Source organism: Cynoglossus semilaevis, chromosome 19 (genome assembly GCF_000523025.1).
Source record: "Cynoglossus semilaevis isolate Cse_v1.0 chromosome 19, Cse_v1.0, whole genome shotgun sequence".
NCBI lineage: Eukaryota > Metazoa > Chordata > Actinopteri > Pleuronectiformes > Cynoglossidae > Cynoglossus > Cynoglossus semilaevis.
This window is the reverse complement of record NC_024325.1, coordinates 4,222,049-4,239,804: the sequence shown is the minus strand read 5'-3', so window position 1 is coordinate 4,239,804 and position 17,756 is coordinate 4,222,049. Positions and strand designations below refer to the sequence as shown.

Sequence of the window (17,756 nt, the reverse complement as noted above, 5' to 3'; positions counted from 1 at the left end):
AGGGTCAGGAAGAGAGATAAGAGGCAGAGGTTTCACACAGACATTTGCAGAGTGGTAACAGGGGTTGATATAGTCATGATTGTGATGGGGCACAGTTTGTGTCTTCCTTCTCCAGCTACTGTACAGGAGCTGTTCTCTGTTGCTCGAGATGCCAGTATTATTCCTGATATTTCTTTGGATCCTGTTCTCACCAGTTTCTTGTCTTTGGATTCATCGGCAGCGCTGCAGCATCACTACAGGTTCTTACAGCGGAGCATGAGCAGAGAGCAGCAGACATTATTTAACCTAAATCTGACTCAAGAGCTGGGGGGAAGCAGGGTCACCTATGGAGGAGTAGGGATAGTCGCTCTGGCTTTGTTCCTGCTTTTTGATCAAGTTTCCCAACAAGTAAGTTAAAGGTCTTCTTAATATTGTTATTGAATGGTAGTCTCTATGGTGCTTGGAAAGCTCTGCACATGCAGTTTTTGGTAAAGTATTTGCTGATCTAAGCGGCGCCAACTGAGAGTATTTCAACTGTTTTAAAAACAGACACATTTCTTAATTTGTTTTACTGAATTATTGTTATTATTTCCTTCAATCTGAACTAGGTTCAAGCCCAAGGTTTATCAGTGACGGAGCAGTCCACTGACAAATCTGAAGCAAAGGCCATTTTTGGCATCAGTACTTCTTCCAGAATTGGACAGATAATTGATAGCTACCTTAGGATTGTTCCTGGCATTGCAAACTATGAGGAGAAGATGGCTGAGACGACAGAGTTGTTTGACAACTGGCTCAAACTTGAATTAATTGACCATTTTGAAAGGATGACCACAAAGAAACGAATGAGTTCGTTGTCCATGCAGCAGTGGCTGACAGGAGCTGCAATTCATTTGCACATTAGGATCCATCAGGTAGGATTATCTCAGTCACTTAACTCAGATCTTCTTTAAAGAATTCACGATTTTGTAAATGGTGGTTGTATTTTGTAATAACAAACAAACAAAAAAGAAAAGATATGAGTGGAGACAGACACTACAGTATGCGCTACTATACTCTTATCTGACATTCCTGAAGTCAGCTACTTACTGTAGGGCATCTACTGTATAATATTTATATTTAATCTCTGAAATGAAATTTATGCTGAAAAAAATATTGAAAAAAATTGAACTTTGACCTATAGTATCAACACTAAATTGTTGAACAAGGAGGTTCAATTGCGGACTTGAATGTGTTTAGGTCGCCTGACATTTGTTGTGTTAAACAGGTGAGGCTGCACTCTGTGCCCTGGGGATCTGCAGCATCTTTACGTCTGTCCTATAAGACAGCCTTAAATCGCCTGATTCAAGACTACACAGCCTATCTACGAAGAAACACCCAAGAAACTGCACCTTCAAATCCTCAACAACTCCAAACCAGGAGTTCTGCTCAAACAAGACACACTAATACATCCAACACAACTAATGCAACTTGCTTAGGTCAAAACCTTTTCAATAATAGCCGGGCAAATGTAAGTTTTCTCAGAGCTAGCTCAAATGAGATGACTACAACTTCTTCAGATGTTGACATAAGAAGAAAATGTAAAACCCAAGGATTTGAGCGGATGTTTGATGTCACCAAAGCTAAAGGAAGCAACAGAAGAAACACAAGCATTGAAAGCAGAGAAAAGCTGACTAATTTGACTATGTTTAACAGGGACAAGGGAGCTCACCTTCTGGGCCTTTTAGTTATTGAGCCATGGAGAAATGTCAGCCACAATGTGCAACATCACCCTTGTGAGTCTCCAGCCATACAAGAAGCACTGGTGACGAGAATAATGAGTGCCCAAGACCTGCAGCGCAACAGAAACATATTCCGGGCCCCTGACAGAGTTTTTCACCGTCTTCTCAGACAGAGGGGTGACTTTGAGTTAAAGACAAATTGACAGGGAACAATTAAATACATTTTATTATGGCATATCCTATAGTTTTCCTGGCATCGAGTGACATAAATGATACATTTATGTTCTTATTGTCATATGAGGTAGGCTATATTTGCTTAACATGTACAGCTTTTTAACTAACAATTGCTCTAGGTGAAAGTAAATCATTGAAATGCTTAAAACATGTTAACTTGCTATTTTTCAATAAATAACCCCCAAATGTTATTAAAAAAAGTTCATAATTTTATGCTACATTATATTTTGTATAAAATGTGTAGATTTACAAAAATAATAGCAAAATAATGAGAATGTAGTACTGCAAAGTGATGTAGTACCTCAAATTATGTTATGTTATGTTTTGAGTTGAGTTTCGGTTACATTTCTTGTGAAGTCTCATTTTATAGCTGACACGGATGGACTTGGAGGAAGGCACCGCCCCTTACGTTTGGCGACAACACGAATCTGTTTAGACTTCCGTAAAGTGGTAAGTGCTGGAGAAGTAGTTTACTGTAGAATCCGTAGCTGCTGTTTGGCTCATTGTGAGTATTTTGTCGGTAAATCATGGTTTTTTAACGAGGAGCTAAACCGTTGTGGGCTGCTACGTATGCTTTTAAACAAGTAGGTCAAAAGTATCGCCACGTTAATTAAAACCAAATTACGTTGCAGTGTTATGAAAAGACTATTGAATATCACTCTTTACATTTCATTAAGACGTGTAAACGGATAATAAGACGACCGAATATTTTGCTGTAAGGTGTTTACGTATGATAGAACAATAGAACGTGTGTTAGCCGTGATGCTAACATGCTAACAGAGTTGCACGTCGTAATCTACGCCATTCCTTAAAATTTGTTTGGGTTTTCAAAAAATCGAAATAAAAAACGTCATATGTGGGATTACTTTACTTTTGCTTAGTTGTTTGCTCGCTATAATGTGTCTAATACCGTTTAACACACGTTGTCGTAAGTTAAGGTAAGTTTCACTGTATTTAATTCGAACGTGTAGTGATTTCTACTTTGATCTCTTGTATATTGGTCTATACATTCGATTTTTACCATATTTATTTTAAGCCCCTCATCTTTGAGGTGGATCATTTATAAATGTTCTATTGAATACGTGAAACTGTGCGATATGATAATATGTATGTTGAAACCAAGGAAAATGCTGGTTCTTCTTTTACTAATGTATGGTGTACAAAACAATGAGAAATAAATGCTGCATAATGACGGTTATCAGGAAGTAGCCAAGTTTCTTTTACTTTAATTTTGTATGACAAGGGCAGACAGGATTAATGAGGAACAGACTGCTTTGTACAAGTGCTGAGGAGGAACATTATTTTATGACAAAGTTTCAATCATCAAATTTAGAATCAAATTTATTAATAGAATCAACCAGTTCTCAGATTAAATAGGTAACATCTGTCATAAACAATGTTTGTTATTAGAGTTGGTTTCCTGTAGCTGTGCACTGTCTGTTTTTTTTTACATAATATATATTTTTTAATACATTTCTTTCAGGTTTGAGCAGAATGTCATATTTAGACTTTCAACCTGTCTGTGCAGAAGGAATGCATGGATATATGGTGGGTTATTTAAACTATCTTAGAATGTGTATTATGTATTATTGCTGCTATTATGTTTAAGCCTCACACACTCTTTTTCTCTTTTCAACCGTCAGACCATCCGTCCACTCGGTAAGCTAAACAAGTTTAACCAGTAGTCTTCTCGATTTATGTCTGTATGTATGTATTATGTGAAACTGATCTGGTATTAAAATTTTAGAAATATATTTGTTCTGTATTTGACAAAAACAGATCAGGGTATAACATTGGTATGCTTTCAACATTTTAGAAGAAGTTTTGGATCAATGGATGGCTATCCCTTCAGAGACCAAAAAAGTGGCTGGACAGAAGATGAAAATGTTTACCTTCTGGCTTCCCATTCTATTGCACCAAGACGAGTCTAATCCTGTTGTAACCTGGGCTGTAGATATAGGTGTCATTGATGAGCTGTAAGTGTTATTATGTCACAAAACTAAATATTTCCCCCCCCTAAAATGTAATACACTTGATCAGCAATTAGCATTGTTGTGTTTGTTTTCCAGGGATAATGACAATCTATGTTTAAAGAACATAAGAAGGATAGAAATCCTAGAAGAAATCTTCAAAACTGTAGAGGCAGGAATTGTAAGTTTATATTGTAAAGGTTGAGTATAATGGTTATATAAAACTCAACTCAAACAGAAAATGTTGCTAACTGAAGTCTTTTTTGGACTCATTCTTCATTTGTTAACCCACACGGTAGCTGTGCAGTAGTGATTGTTTTTGTGATGTGTTGTGTGTTTCAGAGAAAGAGAAACTTTTTAAAACAATTCTTCAGGTTAATTGAAATGTTCAACTTGGTAAGTCTATAAATAATGGAAAACTACCAGGGTGTCTACAGTACTTGTAGTGCAGTATAGTAGAATTAAATCTGCTGGTTTGACTTTGCTCTGTCAGAATTCACCAGACGTGTTCCCAGTTGCCTTACAGTGGTTGGAAAGAGCCGGAGAGCCAACTATCTACCAGCTTTTAGAGGAGTTTGGCCCATTTGCATTCATAACTCTGCAGGTCATCTTCACTGAATGTAAGAAACAATCACACTAGATTTCAAATAAAAAAAAATCACACACAATTTATTAATTTATTTATTATAAAAACATTTTGACGTAGATCTCTTTTCTACCCCTCTGTCACTCAGATGCTAGGTATGTTCGAAGGATGGGCATGAACTTGGAGAGGACAATGAATGAACTTATGGTCCGACCATCAGAAGATATAATAGAGGCAAGATGAGAAACATGCCCTGCATATTGTATATTAGTGTATTTATGTATAGGAAATATAAATTGTTCACTGTCATTGTTTCAAACCCTTGGCTTCCTATTACTGAAAAATCTATTTTCTTTCTTTTTTTTTTTTTTTTGGTTCCACATTCAGAAAAGCGAGGAATTGAAGAAAATGGGAAACCTAAAATTTAAGAATAATCAGTATGAAGATGCTGTAAAGTTTTATTCCAGAGCCATCAAGTACTAGTAAGAACTGTTTTACAGAATTGAATTTCTTAAATCCTATTTAATGTGTGATTTGTTCTTTAAAAAGCAAAAACATGTTTACCACAGCATCGTTTGGTTGTGTTGCTGTCTTAAAATAAATGCACCAACTTTACAACATGGTTTTATTTCTCTTTCTAGTCCTGAAAACCACATTACATATGGAAACAGAGCCCTGTGTTATATCCGATGTGAAAAGTATTTGTAAGTATTGGTTTTTCTGAAGCACTTTCCATCACCATCATTGTTAGGTGGGGTGGCTGTTTTACTTAGACATCTAATGTTTGGAGATAATACTTAGGCAACATTAGTGTCAATGTTATTCCTGAAATTAACATTGACTTATTTAGATGTAGTTGGCTGTGAAAAAAACACACAGACATTGAAATGTTTTCTACTGAAATGTTAACTTTATTTTTCCAGAAAGGCGATTGGTGATGGGAAGAGAGCCACGCTGATAGAACCATCCTGGGCAAAGGTACTGTTGTGTTTTTATGTGACTGAAGTTGTGTCTGGAACCTGTTCTTAGAAAGAACCTGTTCCCTTGTACTATTAAATAAACGTTAAGTCGCTCCTGGCATTCAAACATTATACAAGCATGTTTTTCTGTGTGTGTGTGTGTGTTTTTGTAACAGGGCCACTACCGCTATTGTGAGGCTTTGTTGTTTTTGGGCGAGGTCAAAAAAGCTATTGAAGCCAATGATTTGGCACAAAAACTTTGTAGGAATGACCACGCAGGACTCAAAGACTTAGAACAGCAAAAACTCAAAATCATCGGCATGCTGGAAGAACACATGGGTAACCTTTTAAAATTCAACTCTATAACATCAATTGTTTTTGTGTGCTTTTTCAAATCATCGAACTAAAAATTGATGTTTTTAAATACTGCACCAAAACTGACTCATCTGTTTGTTCTCAGGTTGTAAACCAAAGACCAAGAATAAAAGGTTTGTTCTCATCCATATACTGTGTGACAGTGTGATTAATAAACTGACAAAAAGAATTCCTTACATCATTCATTTTTCTTTCAGACCTACCAGTATAAACAGAGCAGAGGAAACGAATTCACAGCAACAAAAACGTGGAATTAAAAAAAGCCTGACTCAACAAAGTCAGGTGAGTAACTGTTGTCATTAGCAGTGCTCTGCTGAAAAAAAATCAGCAGTTTGACTAGAGTTTTCACTTTGTGGAATATTTCTTACTGCAATTTAGTCATTAAATTATCCCCAAGTTTCAGGTAGAATGTGCCAGAGTTTGTTTAAAGCAAGTCTAAAAGGCAACTGCCTGCCCTTTCAAATCATCGTCATTAATGAACTCTTTTTGTTGACAGGACTCTGAGGCGAAAATGAACAAGCCTTCAGGTGAGTTCATTATAAAAAATTGTGTGCAGATAGAACTCTAATTTCTCCATTAAGATCGGTCAAACCTTTCATTTTTGATTGACATACAATTACTAAGACGGAATTCCCACGGAAAGTACTGATATCAATTATAATAATTAAATAATAAAAAATATTAGAAAAATAATAAAAAAATATTTTTATACTAATTATATACATACTGAGAGTGTGAAGTGAACATTCCTACTGCAGATTCCACACAGACAGAATATCATAGACAATACATTGTAAATAATAAGGCCCAAATTTATTTGACTATCATAATGTTAGTGTTTTGTATTACTGTTGGTTTCCAGAGATGTTGACCTTCAGCAGTGAGTTGCCATGACACAGTGTTAACCATGATCGCTAACCTCTGCTCTCAGTTATTCTTTCTTTTTAAGAGAACACTGTGATTGCTCTCCAGTCCAGCTGTTCATATCACTAACAGAGTGATGCCCAAATTTGTATCTGCAGATAAAAAAGAACAGGCTGCAAAAATGAACAATAAGAAGGATTCTAAATCTTCAAAAAGGTTGGTTTATAAATGTATTCTTTTTAATTTTTCCTATGTGTAGAAATGATTGAAGCATAAGTGTGGATTCATACACCTGGACAGTTCCTATAATGTCTGCAGTTTGGAGTCTGTATTTGATTTGGATTCTGTTTCTCCAGTGAAGTCCCTTTAAAGAATGGTGAAGTGGAGTCCAGCACCACAGTGAAAAAGAAAATGGATAAAAATGTTCAACCCAAGGAGGAGGTAACACTGTCTTCAGATGGTATTTGATATTTGGTATTTAATTTTTAAATCAGTACAGTCTAAAATCCAGTCTTACCCCAGAAAACTGTGGTATAGTCCTGCAGTATATGGAGTTTATGACTGATAATTATATACAAGGTTCATGTACTCAAAGATCTTACCCCCACGTTGACTGAAGGGGAACTCTAAAGTCAGACAAATGAAATGATCTACATCAGGATCATGTGTTTAAAAAGATTACGGATCATCAAGTTGCTGCTCCTTACAAAATAATCGTAGTGTGAGAAATGTTAGAAAGTCATCAGTGTATGGAAGCTGACCTTCTCTGATATGTCCATATTAACAGAAAACTCCAGGCAACAGAGCAAGTTTCTGTAAAGAGTTGAAGTCTGTGGTGGAGGACGCCTACACTGCTCTGACCAACCTCTGCAGCCGCAATGCGGAGCAGGCCTTCAGTAAGGCACTGGCCATACTGGAGACCAACACACCCAAGGTAGTGCTCTTAGGCGTTAAATAATGTGTCTTTTTATTATCACTATTGTAATATGACTATTTTAGTGACAAGTTGACTTTTACCTTCTCAGAAACTTGGACTTTCCTCTCTGGATGTCCTGTTGCTCCTGTTTGGTCGGGCATCTGCTCTCACAGAAATTGGTCAACTTCAGGTAACTTATAGATTAATATATTAACCGTGAATGAACTGTCATTACAATTTTTTCATTAGTTGCAGCGCAGCCTGTTTGTTAACCCAGCCCCATTTTATTTCTTATTTATTTCTGTCTTATTCTAATGTTTATCTTAGTTTTTCATAACTTTTATTCAGAGCTGCTATTTGTTTTGTTTTATTTTTTTGTATTGCTGTTTGCAATTGCAATGTCACTGTCACAAGTGACAAACAAAGGAATCTTATTTCAGCTAGTTGTAGAACTCGCTTAGCTGAAGTTTAAAAGCCATCTTTGCCTTGCACAAGTCTAATGTATGTTTTCATTAAAAGCTATTCACAGTAGATAATAGCCATATAGTGCCATAAGATTACAATTAACTGCTTTTGAAAGCCTTGTAGTCATTCCTGTGCTACTTCTGTTACATTTATGTTTGCCATGTGAATTGCAGGAACTTTCAGAAGCCAAGAAAGTTATAGAAAAGATCAAGTCATCTGAGGAAAGAACATTCCAGTGTCTGGTTTACTATGCCTTCGGGAAGGTGTATCTCAAAGAAAACAGGTCTCGGAATCTCTAATATCACAGCTGAAGATTCACAGCATCTACAAGTTCTACACTGTGCACTGTCCACTTCCTTTTAGATTTGCTGTTGCTCTGGAGCAGCTTTCCGACTCACTGCAGATGCTGAAAAATCAGATATTTCCTGGAAAGCTCACCTGGCCTTTATCCAAAGAGATCGTCAAAGAAACACAACAAGACTATTTAAAGGTATGTTTTTGGTTAATTGTTGGTTTGTTAGACACTCATTTGTACAACATTTCTTAAACGTAGACCAATTTAATGTATTGTTTCATCTATGCAGGCTTTTACAGCATTTTTCCATTATGAAAAATCTTTACAAATACAGTATAGTATTAATCCTTTTTTCCAATTAGAGCAGGTAAAATCTGCTAGTTAAAGGTACAGATATTCCCTGACCCATGTGTGTTCTTGAGTCTTGATTTTTTTTAAATAATTTTTTCTTTGCTTTAGGATTCTAACTGAGCTCAAAGTTTTTCATCCTTTTTATTCTTTCAGGAACGTTTGGAAAGTTTTATAGAATTATGCAGATTTCCTCCCGTTCCTGATGCTGTGTGTCGATTTGAAAAATGCAACACCTCTTCAAAAGTTGAAATCTATTTAACTGACCCTGATTTTAAGGTAAATGTCAGCTAAACTCAAGCTTGTTTTGGACTTTATACAAACAAAATGATAAATTGGAACTGAATTTGTTTTATCTAGGGCTACATAAGAATAAGTTGCTGTCAGAGATGTTCTGTTGAATATCACGTCACCTGTTGGAAGACCCTGAGGACGTTGACCTTCTTTGAAAAGAATGACAAGGTAAAATATGCAAGTTCAGTTGGTTTTTGAAGTGTGTTTTTATATATTGCACAAAGATGGTTGGTAATTACATTGGAGTTTCATGGGTTTTTTTTTTGTCTGCAGGATTTCTTGCATGAAACATGTTTAACTCCAGACTGTGTTGGTCGGATCTGCAGTGTTCAAATCATAAGTCCAACAGGCCTGTTGAAGTGTGAGGTAAGGCCAGGTTTTGTTAGTGCCTGAGAAATGTTTTGCTCAGTCACCGTTTTCATGAACAGGCAGTTTTTTGGTGACTTTGTTTTCTGTTTCTATTCAGTTTAAAGACACAGTCCTGAAACCACAGACTACTAAAAAGCTGAGAGTTAATCAGAAATGTTCAAGGTGAGGCTGCGGTTTGTACTGATGACCAACTGTAGCTACCAAACTCGGACCGATAGATTTTCCTAATTACAACATCTTAGCTCTATTGTCATCAGTGATGTGAGAAAACAATCCAACCCAATGATCTTGGTCACTGGTTCTTTTTGTTTGTTTGTTTTAGTTTAAAGGCATTAAAATCAAAGGCCGAACACAAGCTGAAGAGAAAGCAGATGAAACCATCTGTTCAGGAAGACCAAACAACTAATGATGAGTCTCTACAGCAGACACAAGAAGGAGCGTCTCAGATTCAACATAAATGTAATGTTACTGCCACAACCATGCACCTTGTGTAAGATATTCTTTTAGGCAAAATCTAGTTTTGTTTGCTTGTTGTTTTCAGCCTGGTTGCGGTACAGAGATCCAGTTTTACTGCAGATCAGTCAAACGATGGATCTGCTGATGGAGACAAAAAGTCTTCAGGTGTCAGTCCTGGTAGAAAGTCTGAAACCGTGGCTGGAGCTGGATTCGTCGAGGGGGAACCAGGTGGCTGATAGAATGCTGAACTGGCAGAATGAGTCTCTTGAGACGTTCTCTCAGGCTGTGGAGCTCCTGTTGGAGAGGAAAAACCGTGTATGGGCTCGTGTTTTGATCCATCTTCTCAGTAACTCGGAGGATTTAAACCCCAAGGTCAGCAAGTGGGCGTGTCAGCTCAACGATACAGGTCTGTTTGAAGAACAACCGTCGACTGAAACACAATCATGATGTCATAGAAGTCTAACTGTTTCCTCACTCCATAGGTCTGGATGCCGCCAGAAACTTTATTGAGCGTTACGCAGCGCAGCTGGAAGAACTAGACTTGTCTCTCCTCCTCAACTTTGGTCCTTTGCAGGACATGTTTATAATGAACCTCAAAGTTAATTCAGACATTTTTTCAACTATTGGTGTAACAGTGACTGATTATTTACAACAAGCTTCACTGCACCACATGAGGCTTTTTATTTGGACTTTGGAGGAGCATAGAGACAACTATGTGGCCTGTCATACTATACTGGATGAATATTTTGATATGGGTACGTGCACTGAGCCTACCTAGAAGAAGTGTTTATGTTCTGCTGGTGTTGCTGTAGATGATTATTTAATTTCCAATGATTTATTTCCAGATGGACATTGTTCAGTCTTAAAAAAGTCTGATGAAAATCAAAATGTAAGTTGTTCTTTATTAAACATTTTTTATAGAGTATTGCAAATGTTGTCATTAAGTGCATTTGCTGAACAAAATACTAATGGATCAAATGTTAATAAATGTGTTTTCTTGCTTTATTTCCTTTTAGAATTCTCCTTTAAAGACCAAAAGTAAAAACCGTAAAAAGAAACAGAAAAGTTCTGATACAAAGGTCAGAGTTTATTTTGACAAATAGTTTCAAAACTGAATGTGGGGAAAAAAAATGTCTTCACCTCACCTCTTCCCCTCTGCTCCCCTTCACTCCCTCAGGGTTTATATGGTTTTCCACTGGCAGGGACGATAACTCCAAGAGAAGAGTGGGACCAGGACTTTTTTGAAGATGACCATTTGTAAGAACCGTCTGCCTCGTGACTGTATCCTATTGTTTTGTCATATACAGTATATTAATATATGAAGTAACGTTTTTGTCCACAGATCGCTCCTTCACCCCGTCGATCCATTCAGTGTTCCAAGTCATCTTCAAGATCAAGTGGCCGATTTTGAGCAGCAGTACAACGGCACCTGTTACCAGAGTTTCTCTAAAAGATTTTTGGACAATCACCCTGACAAAACCAAAGAGGGTTTGTATGAGTAAGTACCAGCCATGTCTTCAGGTACCGATGCATGATTCTCTGCAGTCATTTGATGAGGTGTTGAAGGGCATGTCAGTAATCAAAACCCAGAGACAGTTCTTAAAAACAAATCAACATTAAAATAATACAGCTTTTCCATAGTAATAATAATAATCGTCCTTTCAACAAAGACTGGAAAATATAGTTTTTACAAGGTGTTCTTTAAACATTCTTCGGATTTATTTCCTTATAAAGTTTGACCAAATATCAGATTTAGGTCAAAACAACAGAAACATTCAGCACTAAATGCAGGGAATATAACCAAATTTTAAGTTTACACTCTAATGTGCTAACAAATTAAAAAACAACATAAAGTGCTTGTGTTGAAGGGTTAGCAAGTCCTGTAAGTAAAGATTACAAAAAAAACCTCAAGTTTAAAACTTTTTTTTCTCTCTACTGCATTCCAGCTTCATTCTCCACTGTCTTTGTTTTTGCAGAATTCTGATTTTTTTTTGTGATCTTTTAAATTTTGTTTCTACTGCTGCAGCTTTTTTGCTCAGATTCTGGAAGAGCACGGACCTCTAGCTGCTGAAGACCCTCTCCTGGTTGGTGAACTGCAGTATTTCCCAACTGAGGCTCAGCAGAAGATCATGAAGGCTGGTGGTTTGGAATCCTTTCTCCTGGAATCTCTGCGCTTCATAAAGATGGGCAGTTGTGTGGGTCTGGCTAAGCAGGCTGTGATTTTACAGCAGGCTGGACCTGGATTGGGTTTAGACGACCTGGACGTAATTTTGGATCATGAGCCAATCAGTCATCCTTCATACACACAAACTGAAATCCATCCCATTCTCCCAAATCCTTACATCAGTGAAGACGCCTCTGGATTTGATTTGAATTTAAATAAAAATGCTTTTTACTATTTTACTAAGTGGAATAATGGCGACAGTCACCAGCAGTTCCCCTACTCCTCATTCAAAGACCAAAGTGAGCTGTGTGTACTTGGAACCGATTCTGCTCCTGGAGTTTTGGAAACGGATTCTTCAGATGAAGCTGCCGGTGAAGGCATGTTGAGGAAACATGCAGCAGTACAGGTGGAGGTCTTATGTGTTTGTCTTTTTACCACGTACATTTGATTACTTTTTGGACAGTGTTTTAGTTTCAATGTGACACTTTTTCTTGACTCTCTTAGACGTGCCAGGAGACCATGAGCAGCGTGGCAGTGAATACTGAGCCTCACCAGAGTTTGGAAAGCTGTCAGGTGAGTGCAGATGAATAATACATTTGTAGTGGGCTTATCTATAACTGCACTAATGCTAAGGCTTCAGAAGAAATGGTACTAGTAATGAACTGTACGTAGCACTGTTTGAGTGAGACTGTTTGTAATAAAGGGAAGCACTAATTTGTAGTTTTTAATTTATTTATCCTGTGAAAGAAATAGTTTTTACAGAATTTTAGTGGTTCTTGTTTTAAGTTTTGAATGTGTCAACATGGGAGGTCTCAACAATAGTTTCATCTACAGAAGGGGAACCAATGCTCAAAAAGTACAGTAATTAGGTGTTTTTTGGCTGTGTTTTTGGCTTCTTTCCAGGGTGACATTAACAAAAAGCAGAAGACTTGCCATCGTTTGAAGCAGCAGATCCAGGAAATTACCCGGTGTCAAAGCAAAGCCAACACTAAACTCAAAGAAGAAATCGCTGCTATAGAGGGAGACATACAAAACCTGAATGCCACTGGACAGGTAGGTTCAAGGTTCAAGACCAAGTATGATGATAGTTTTTTTCAATTGTTGATTCAAAACTCTCAGGCTAAAGTCATCCTTATCTAACAACGGTCACTGGCTTTGCTCAAGGTGATAAATAAAGAACTGATGGACCTACAGCAGAGGCTGGAGGAAGATGTGAAAAAGGACCAGAAGGAGAAGAAAACCAACCAGGACCTTCTAAAAGCCCTGAAGCTGGAGGTAGACCAGGTGTTGGAGCAGCAGAGGAGGTTAGGGGGAGCGAGAGCTCTTCTTATTTTTATCTTTGAATTTGTTTTACCTTGTCCTTGAAATTACCCCTCTCAATCCTTCAGCTGTGAAAACATCATTCTAAACATCATGTCATTGAACTCACACTCACTTTATGATTTAAATTTTTTTTTATTTGTTTTTTCATTTATGGATAGTCTGACACAAGGCATCAGAGAGAAGAAAATACTCTACGAGACAAAGATGAATGATTTTCTGGAGCTGACGTAAGTGATCAGAGACATGATGACAACGATGATGATAAACGTGTTTGTAATTATCACTGTCTACCCGTTTCTTTAGTAATCAGTCTGCAGCTGAGAGGATGAGTCTAGAAGAGGAGATCAATCGCTGCAAACGTCAATGTGCTTCAGCTGCCAGGAGATCTAACACAGCTCAGGTACATTTTCCTGGTTATTTAAATACCTTCAGGAACACACAATGACAAACACTGCCTTTCCATAAGTGCAGCAATTCTTCCCACTGGTCTGTCAACACATTTATATTAAAATAACTTCTGTTTTAATAGTGTTTCCAAAAGACTTAATAATAAACTCAGCGCCTCCCAGCAGGTTGGGACCCTTTAGGATGTTTATTATTTAGGGCACAGTAATGGGAAGACTTTTATGGTGCTTTATCTGCCTCAGGTGAAGCTGCTGAATGTACAAAACAAATCCGAGACCTGCCTTCATTTGAAATTAACTTTTTGAAGCCTTGCACCTGTTGGTCATGCCTATTTCTCCTCCAGGTGTCAACAGCAGAGAGCAGCAGAGAGCAAGGTTTATACAGTCTCCACAGAGAACTGGCAGATGCCAAGGCTCTGCTGACCAAAGTGGATGAAGCGATGCACAGGTAAGAAGATTGAGAAACCATGGCTGGGACTGAGTTGTGTGAGCAGTGTTTCACAGAAATGTATTATGTCCCTGAATTCCCCAGGCAATCAATCCCAGGCCTGCAGGTGTTCAGAAACTCCTGGAATGCCAACGTTCAAGAAGTTGAAAGGAAAATTGCCAATGCAGAGGTAAATGAATTCTGTTATGCATTTAATTCTTAATTCACAAAAAAGTTTGTTGGTTCTCTTTCTAGGTGAATTACCCACAATTCAAATTCAGATGATGCTTGAAAATGCTTTTTGTCTCAACAGGGAGATTGGATTAAAAAAAAATTATTCCACCTCAGGCCTTTTTAAAACTGCTTTTTTTGTCTCAGCCACGTGGAATTCTTTTATTTCCCTTGTGAATAAGTTAACTCCTCAGTTTGCTCAAGAAATAATCCGTTACATCATGTTTTGTATTGACAGGTCCAGTTCAAGGCTCAGATTGATCAAGTGAAGAATGGGAGAAATGTCAGTGAGTTACCTCTGAGCACCAACCAGACTGAACCTTCAGCACAACGGGTAAGACTTCGTAGTAACACAGCCAGTCTCAGTTTTGCTCTTTAATCTGCAAATACTTGCAGTAGTAATAAATAAATATGTGCTTCAATCCTCAGTCCTCACCACAGGTGTCCAACGTCCAGCAGCCAGTGGCTGCAGCTCCAGGCGGAACAGCAGCAGCAGCTCCACCTCAGCTGAAGCAGAAGCATCAACACAGCACTGTGTTTGAAAAAGCCATGGAACAGCTGTCATCCATTTTCCCAGACTACTCTAGGTAAGACTTCACTCCTGATTTCACTTTGACAAACTTTAAACAGTGCAACATTTACATAAAGTCAGAGTGTTTTTTTCTCCAATGGATAAAATGTGTGTGTGTGTGTGTTTGTGATTATAACTTGTTTACATAGAAATTGTGCTTTTTTCCCCTTCTAACACATAATCCTTTAATGCGTGCGTTTATAGGTCAGACATGATGAGATTTATTCAGGAGCTGCGATCCTCCAGTGGTGGAAGCTTCAGCAGCATGGGGTTACAGGACATGGTTGGTGGAGTGTCTCAGTTGATCCTAGACCATCAGGTGTGACTTTAATTGACAAAACTGAGCCAAATTCTAAAAACATTGGACCTAATATTTTGTATTAAAAGATGAACCACGTCATCACAAACTAAGTTCTTACTTTGTCCCTTTTAAAGGAGAACCTCAGAGCTGCGAGATCCCAGGCCGTTGGACGTGGAAGTCCAAGAGCGACTCCTCTGCTGCTGACTGCGGCTTCAGTCTGGCCGCAAGTTGGAACGCAGAGAACTGTACACCCGAGTGCCGTAAGTTAAAGAAAAAGAATTGTTGACACATGCATGACACAAAATTTGGTCAAAAAGAGCTCAGTGTTGAAACTACGCAAACCAGAATGAGCAAATCATTTTCTTTGTGGTTTTATGTGTATGCAGCTCAACGTGGAGGATCCCTGCATCATCTGTCATGAAGACATGAGTCCAGAAGACGTGTGTGTGCTGGAGTGCAGACACAGCTTCCATGACAAGGTGAGCGGAAACATTACCTCGAGTTACTATTTAAATTCTGTTAGCAAAAAATATTTGATGAAAAACATTTAGTGGTATGAACAGTGGTTTGAATTAGATTTCCGAGGTTTTGTCGTGGCTTCTAGCTAGTTAATTAGTTCTTGTTCTATGTTTAGTGCATCAGGTCGTGGCTAAAGGAGCAGAGCACTTGTCCCACCTGCAGAGATCACACTCTGCTGCCTGATGATTTCCCTCAGCTCCCTGGCAGGAGACGTCCAGCTCCATAATGTCCACGTCACCCAATTGACTTTAATGTTTGCTTTTATCAAAATTATTATTTTAACAATAATGCGTCGATTTGAACTTAACTTTTTTTTTCTCTTTTTTTACATTCTTTTACTTTCTTGTTCTGGAGATGTCAGTGCACATACTAAAAAAAAATTAAAAGTGCTACATATTCAAGAATGTCTTTGTCAAAATCTTTACTCCTAAGATGGGAAGTGTAGAAGGCACCAAGACACTGTTTTGAATCAAGGTTTGAACAATGGCATAAGTTAAGTAAGAAACCTCACCTTCACATCATATATGTAACCATTTCATCGTTTGAGTTACACACAACAGTAATATCCTTTGTTTGTGGTTTTCAGCGTGTGCAGTCTGTGAAGATCCACTTTGAGTTGAGACCGTTGGGCCAGGTTCAGACTCTGCAGAGCTTAAGGGGGAAGTTCTCTGTGATCAGGTGATCATCTTGAAGAACAATGACGATGTTTACTTCAAACTCTAAAGGAAAGAAAGAAAATTGTTGTTTACTTAATCATCTTCTTCAGTCTTTCTAAAAATATACAATGCGTTTTATTTTTTTAAAACTTATGTGGTCATAACCTGAAAAGAAAAATAGCTGAGCATTGAGTTATGTTTTTCTAATTTATAAATAAATCGAAATGCCCTTGTATTCCTTAAAATACATAGCACATTTGGTACGTCTACCATCAATTAAAAGCAACAGACTATAATAATAATTTCCTAAAAAAGTCTTCAAAGATAAAAGTTTCTCAAAAATGACTAAAAATACACTCATTTGCCTTAAAATACTTAGCTATATCCATTTTTGTCGTTAAAATTCAGAAAAAATATACTTTTTTGGTAACTCCACCTTTTGATCACAGTAAAATACTATACCAATAAGTTCCTGAACTAATCTCCGAAAATAAAAGTTTCTCAAAAATGACTAAAAAACACTCATTTGCCTTAAAATACTTAGCTGTGTCCATTTTTGTCGTTAAAATTCAGAAAAAATATACATTTTTGGTAACGCCACCTTTTGACCACAGTAAGATACTATACCAATAAGTTCCTGAACTAATCTCCGAAAAAAAAAGTTTCTCAAAAATGACTAAAAAACACTCATTTGCCTTAAAATACTTAGCTGTGTCCATTTTTGTCGTTAAAATTCAGAAAAAATATACATTTTTGGTAACGCCACCTTTTGACCACAGTAAGATACTATACCAATAAGTTCCTGAACTAATCTCCGAAAAAAAAAGTTTCTCAAAAATGACTAAAAAACACTCATTTGCCTTAAAATACTTAGCTGTGTCCATTTTTGTCGTTAAAATTCAGAAAAAATATACATTTTTGGTAACGCCACCTTTTGACCACAGTAAGATACTATACCAATAAGTTCCTGAACAAATCTCCGAAAATAAAAGTTTCTCAAAAATGACTAAAAAACACTCATTTGCCTTAAAATACTTAGCTGTGTCCATTTTTGTCGTTAAAATTCAGAAAAAATATACATTTTTGGTAACGCCACCTTTTGACCACAGTAAGATACTATACCAATAAGTTCCTGAACAAATCTCCGAAAATAAAAGTTTCTCAAAAATGACTAAAAAACACTCATTTGCCTTAAAATACTTAGCTGTGTCCATTTTTGTCGTTAAAATTCAGAAAAAATATACATTTTTGGTAACGCCACCTTTTGACCACAGTAAGATACTATACCAATAAGTTCCTGAACTAATCTCCGAAAAAAAAAGTTTCTCAAAA

General features: G+C 37.2%; 1 protein-coding gene across 4 annotated transcripts; it reads left to right on the top strand.

The window, feature by feature from the left end:
• The first annotated feature begins 20 nt into the window (after positions 1 to 20).
• ttc3 (tetratricopeptide repeat domain 3) lies at positions 21 to 16,169 on the top strand. 4 transcript variants are annotated; one of them, XM_008332396.3, is made up of 48 exons: positions 21 to 387; positions 588 to 890; positions 1,244 to 2,381; positions 3,415 to 3,479; positions 3,575 to 3,590; positions 3,748 to 3,907; positions 4,001 to 4,082; positions 4,244 to 4,297; positions 4,395 to 4,521; positions 4,636 to 4,721; positions 4,875 to 4,969; positions 5,129 to 5,191; positions 5,411 to 5,465; positions 5,623 to 5,785; positions 5,907 to 5,934; positions 6,019 to 6,103; positions 6,318 to 6,348; positions 6,844 to 6,901; positions 7,042 to 7,126; positions 7,473 to 7,619; positions 7,711 to 7,791; positions 8,240 to 8,349; positions 8,430 to 8,556; positions 8,866 to 8,988; positions 9,070 to 9,171; positions 9,277 to 9,369; positions 9,470 to 9,534; positions 9,695 to 9,831; positions 9,914 to 10,234; positions 10,311 to 10,583; positions 10,674 to 10,717; positions 10,845 to 10,907; positions 11,006 to 11,085; positions 11,171 to 11,326; positions 11,855 to 12,398; positions 12,497 to 12,565; positions 12,896 to 13,045; positions 13,157 to 13,296; positions 13,474 to 13,542; positions 13,619 to 13,715; positions 14,064 to 14,167; positions 14,252 to 14,336; positions 14,616 to 14,711; positions 14,807 to 14,964; positions 15,153 to 15,267; positions 15,384 to 15,509; positions 15,636 to 15,728; positions 15,884 to 16,169. In XM_008332396.3, the coding sequence occupies exons 4-48, from the start codon at positions 3,426 to 3,428 to the stop codon at positions 15,992 to 15,994; spliced, it is 5,121 nt and encodes a 1,706-aa protein (XP_008330618.1). In that variant the 5' UTR covers positions 21 to 387; positions 588 to 890; positions 1,244 to 2,381; positions 3,415 to 3,425; the 3' UTR covers positions 15,995 to 16,169. The 4 variants fall into 4 exon arrangements, with proteins under 4 accessions (XP_008330618.1, XP_008330619.1, XP_008330620.1 ...); XM_008332397.3 differs by having other exon boundaries at positions 1,244 to 2,436; XM_008332398.3 differs by having other exon boundaries at positions 1,244 to 2,515.
• Positions 16,170 to 17,756: the final 1,587 nt, after the last annotated feature.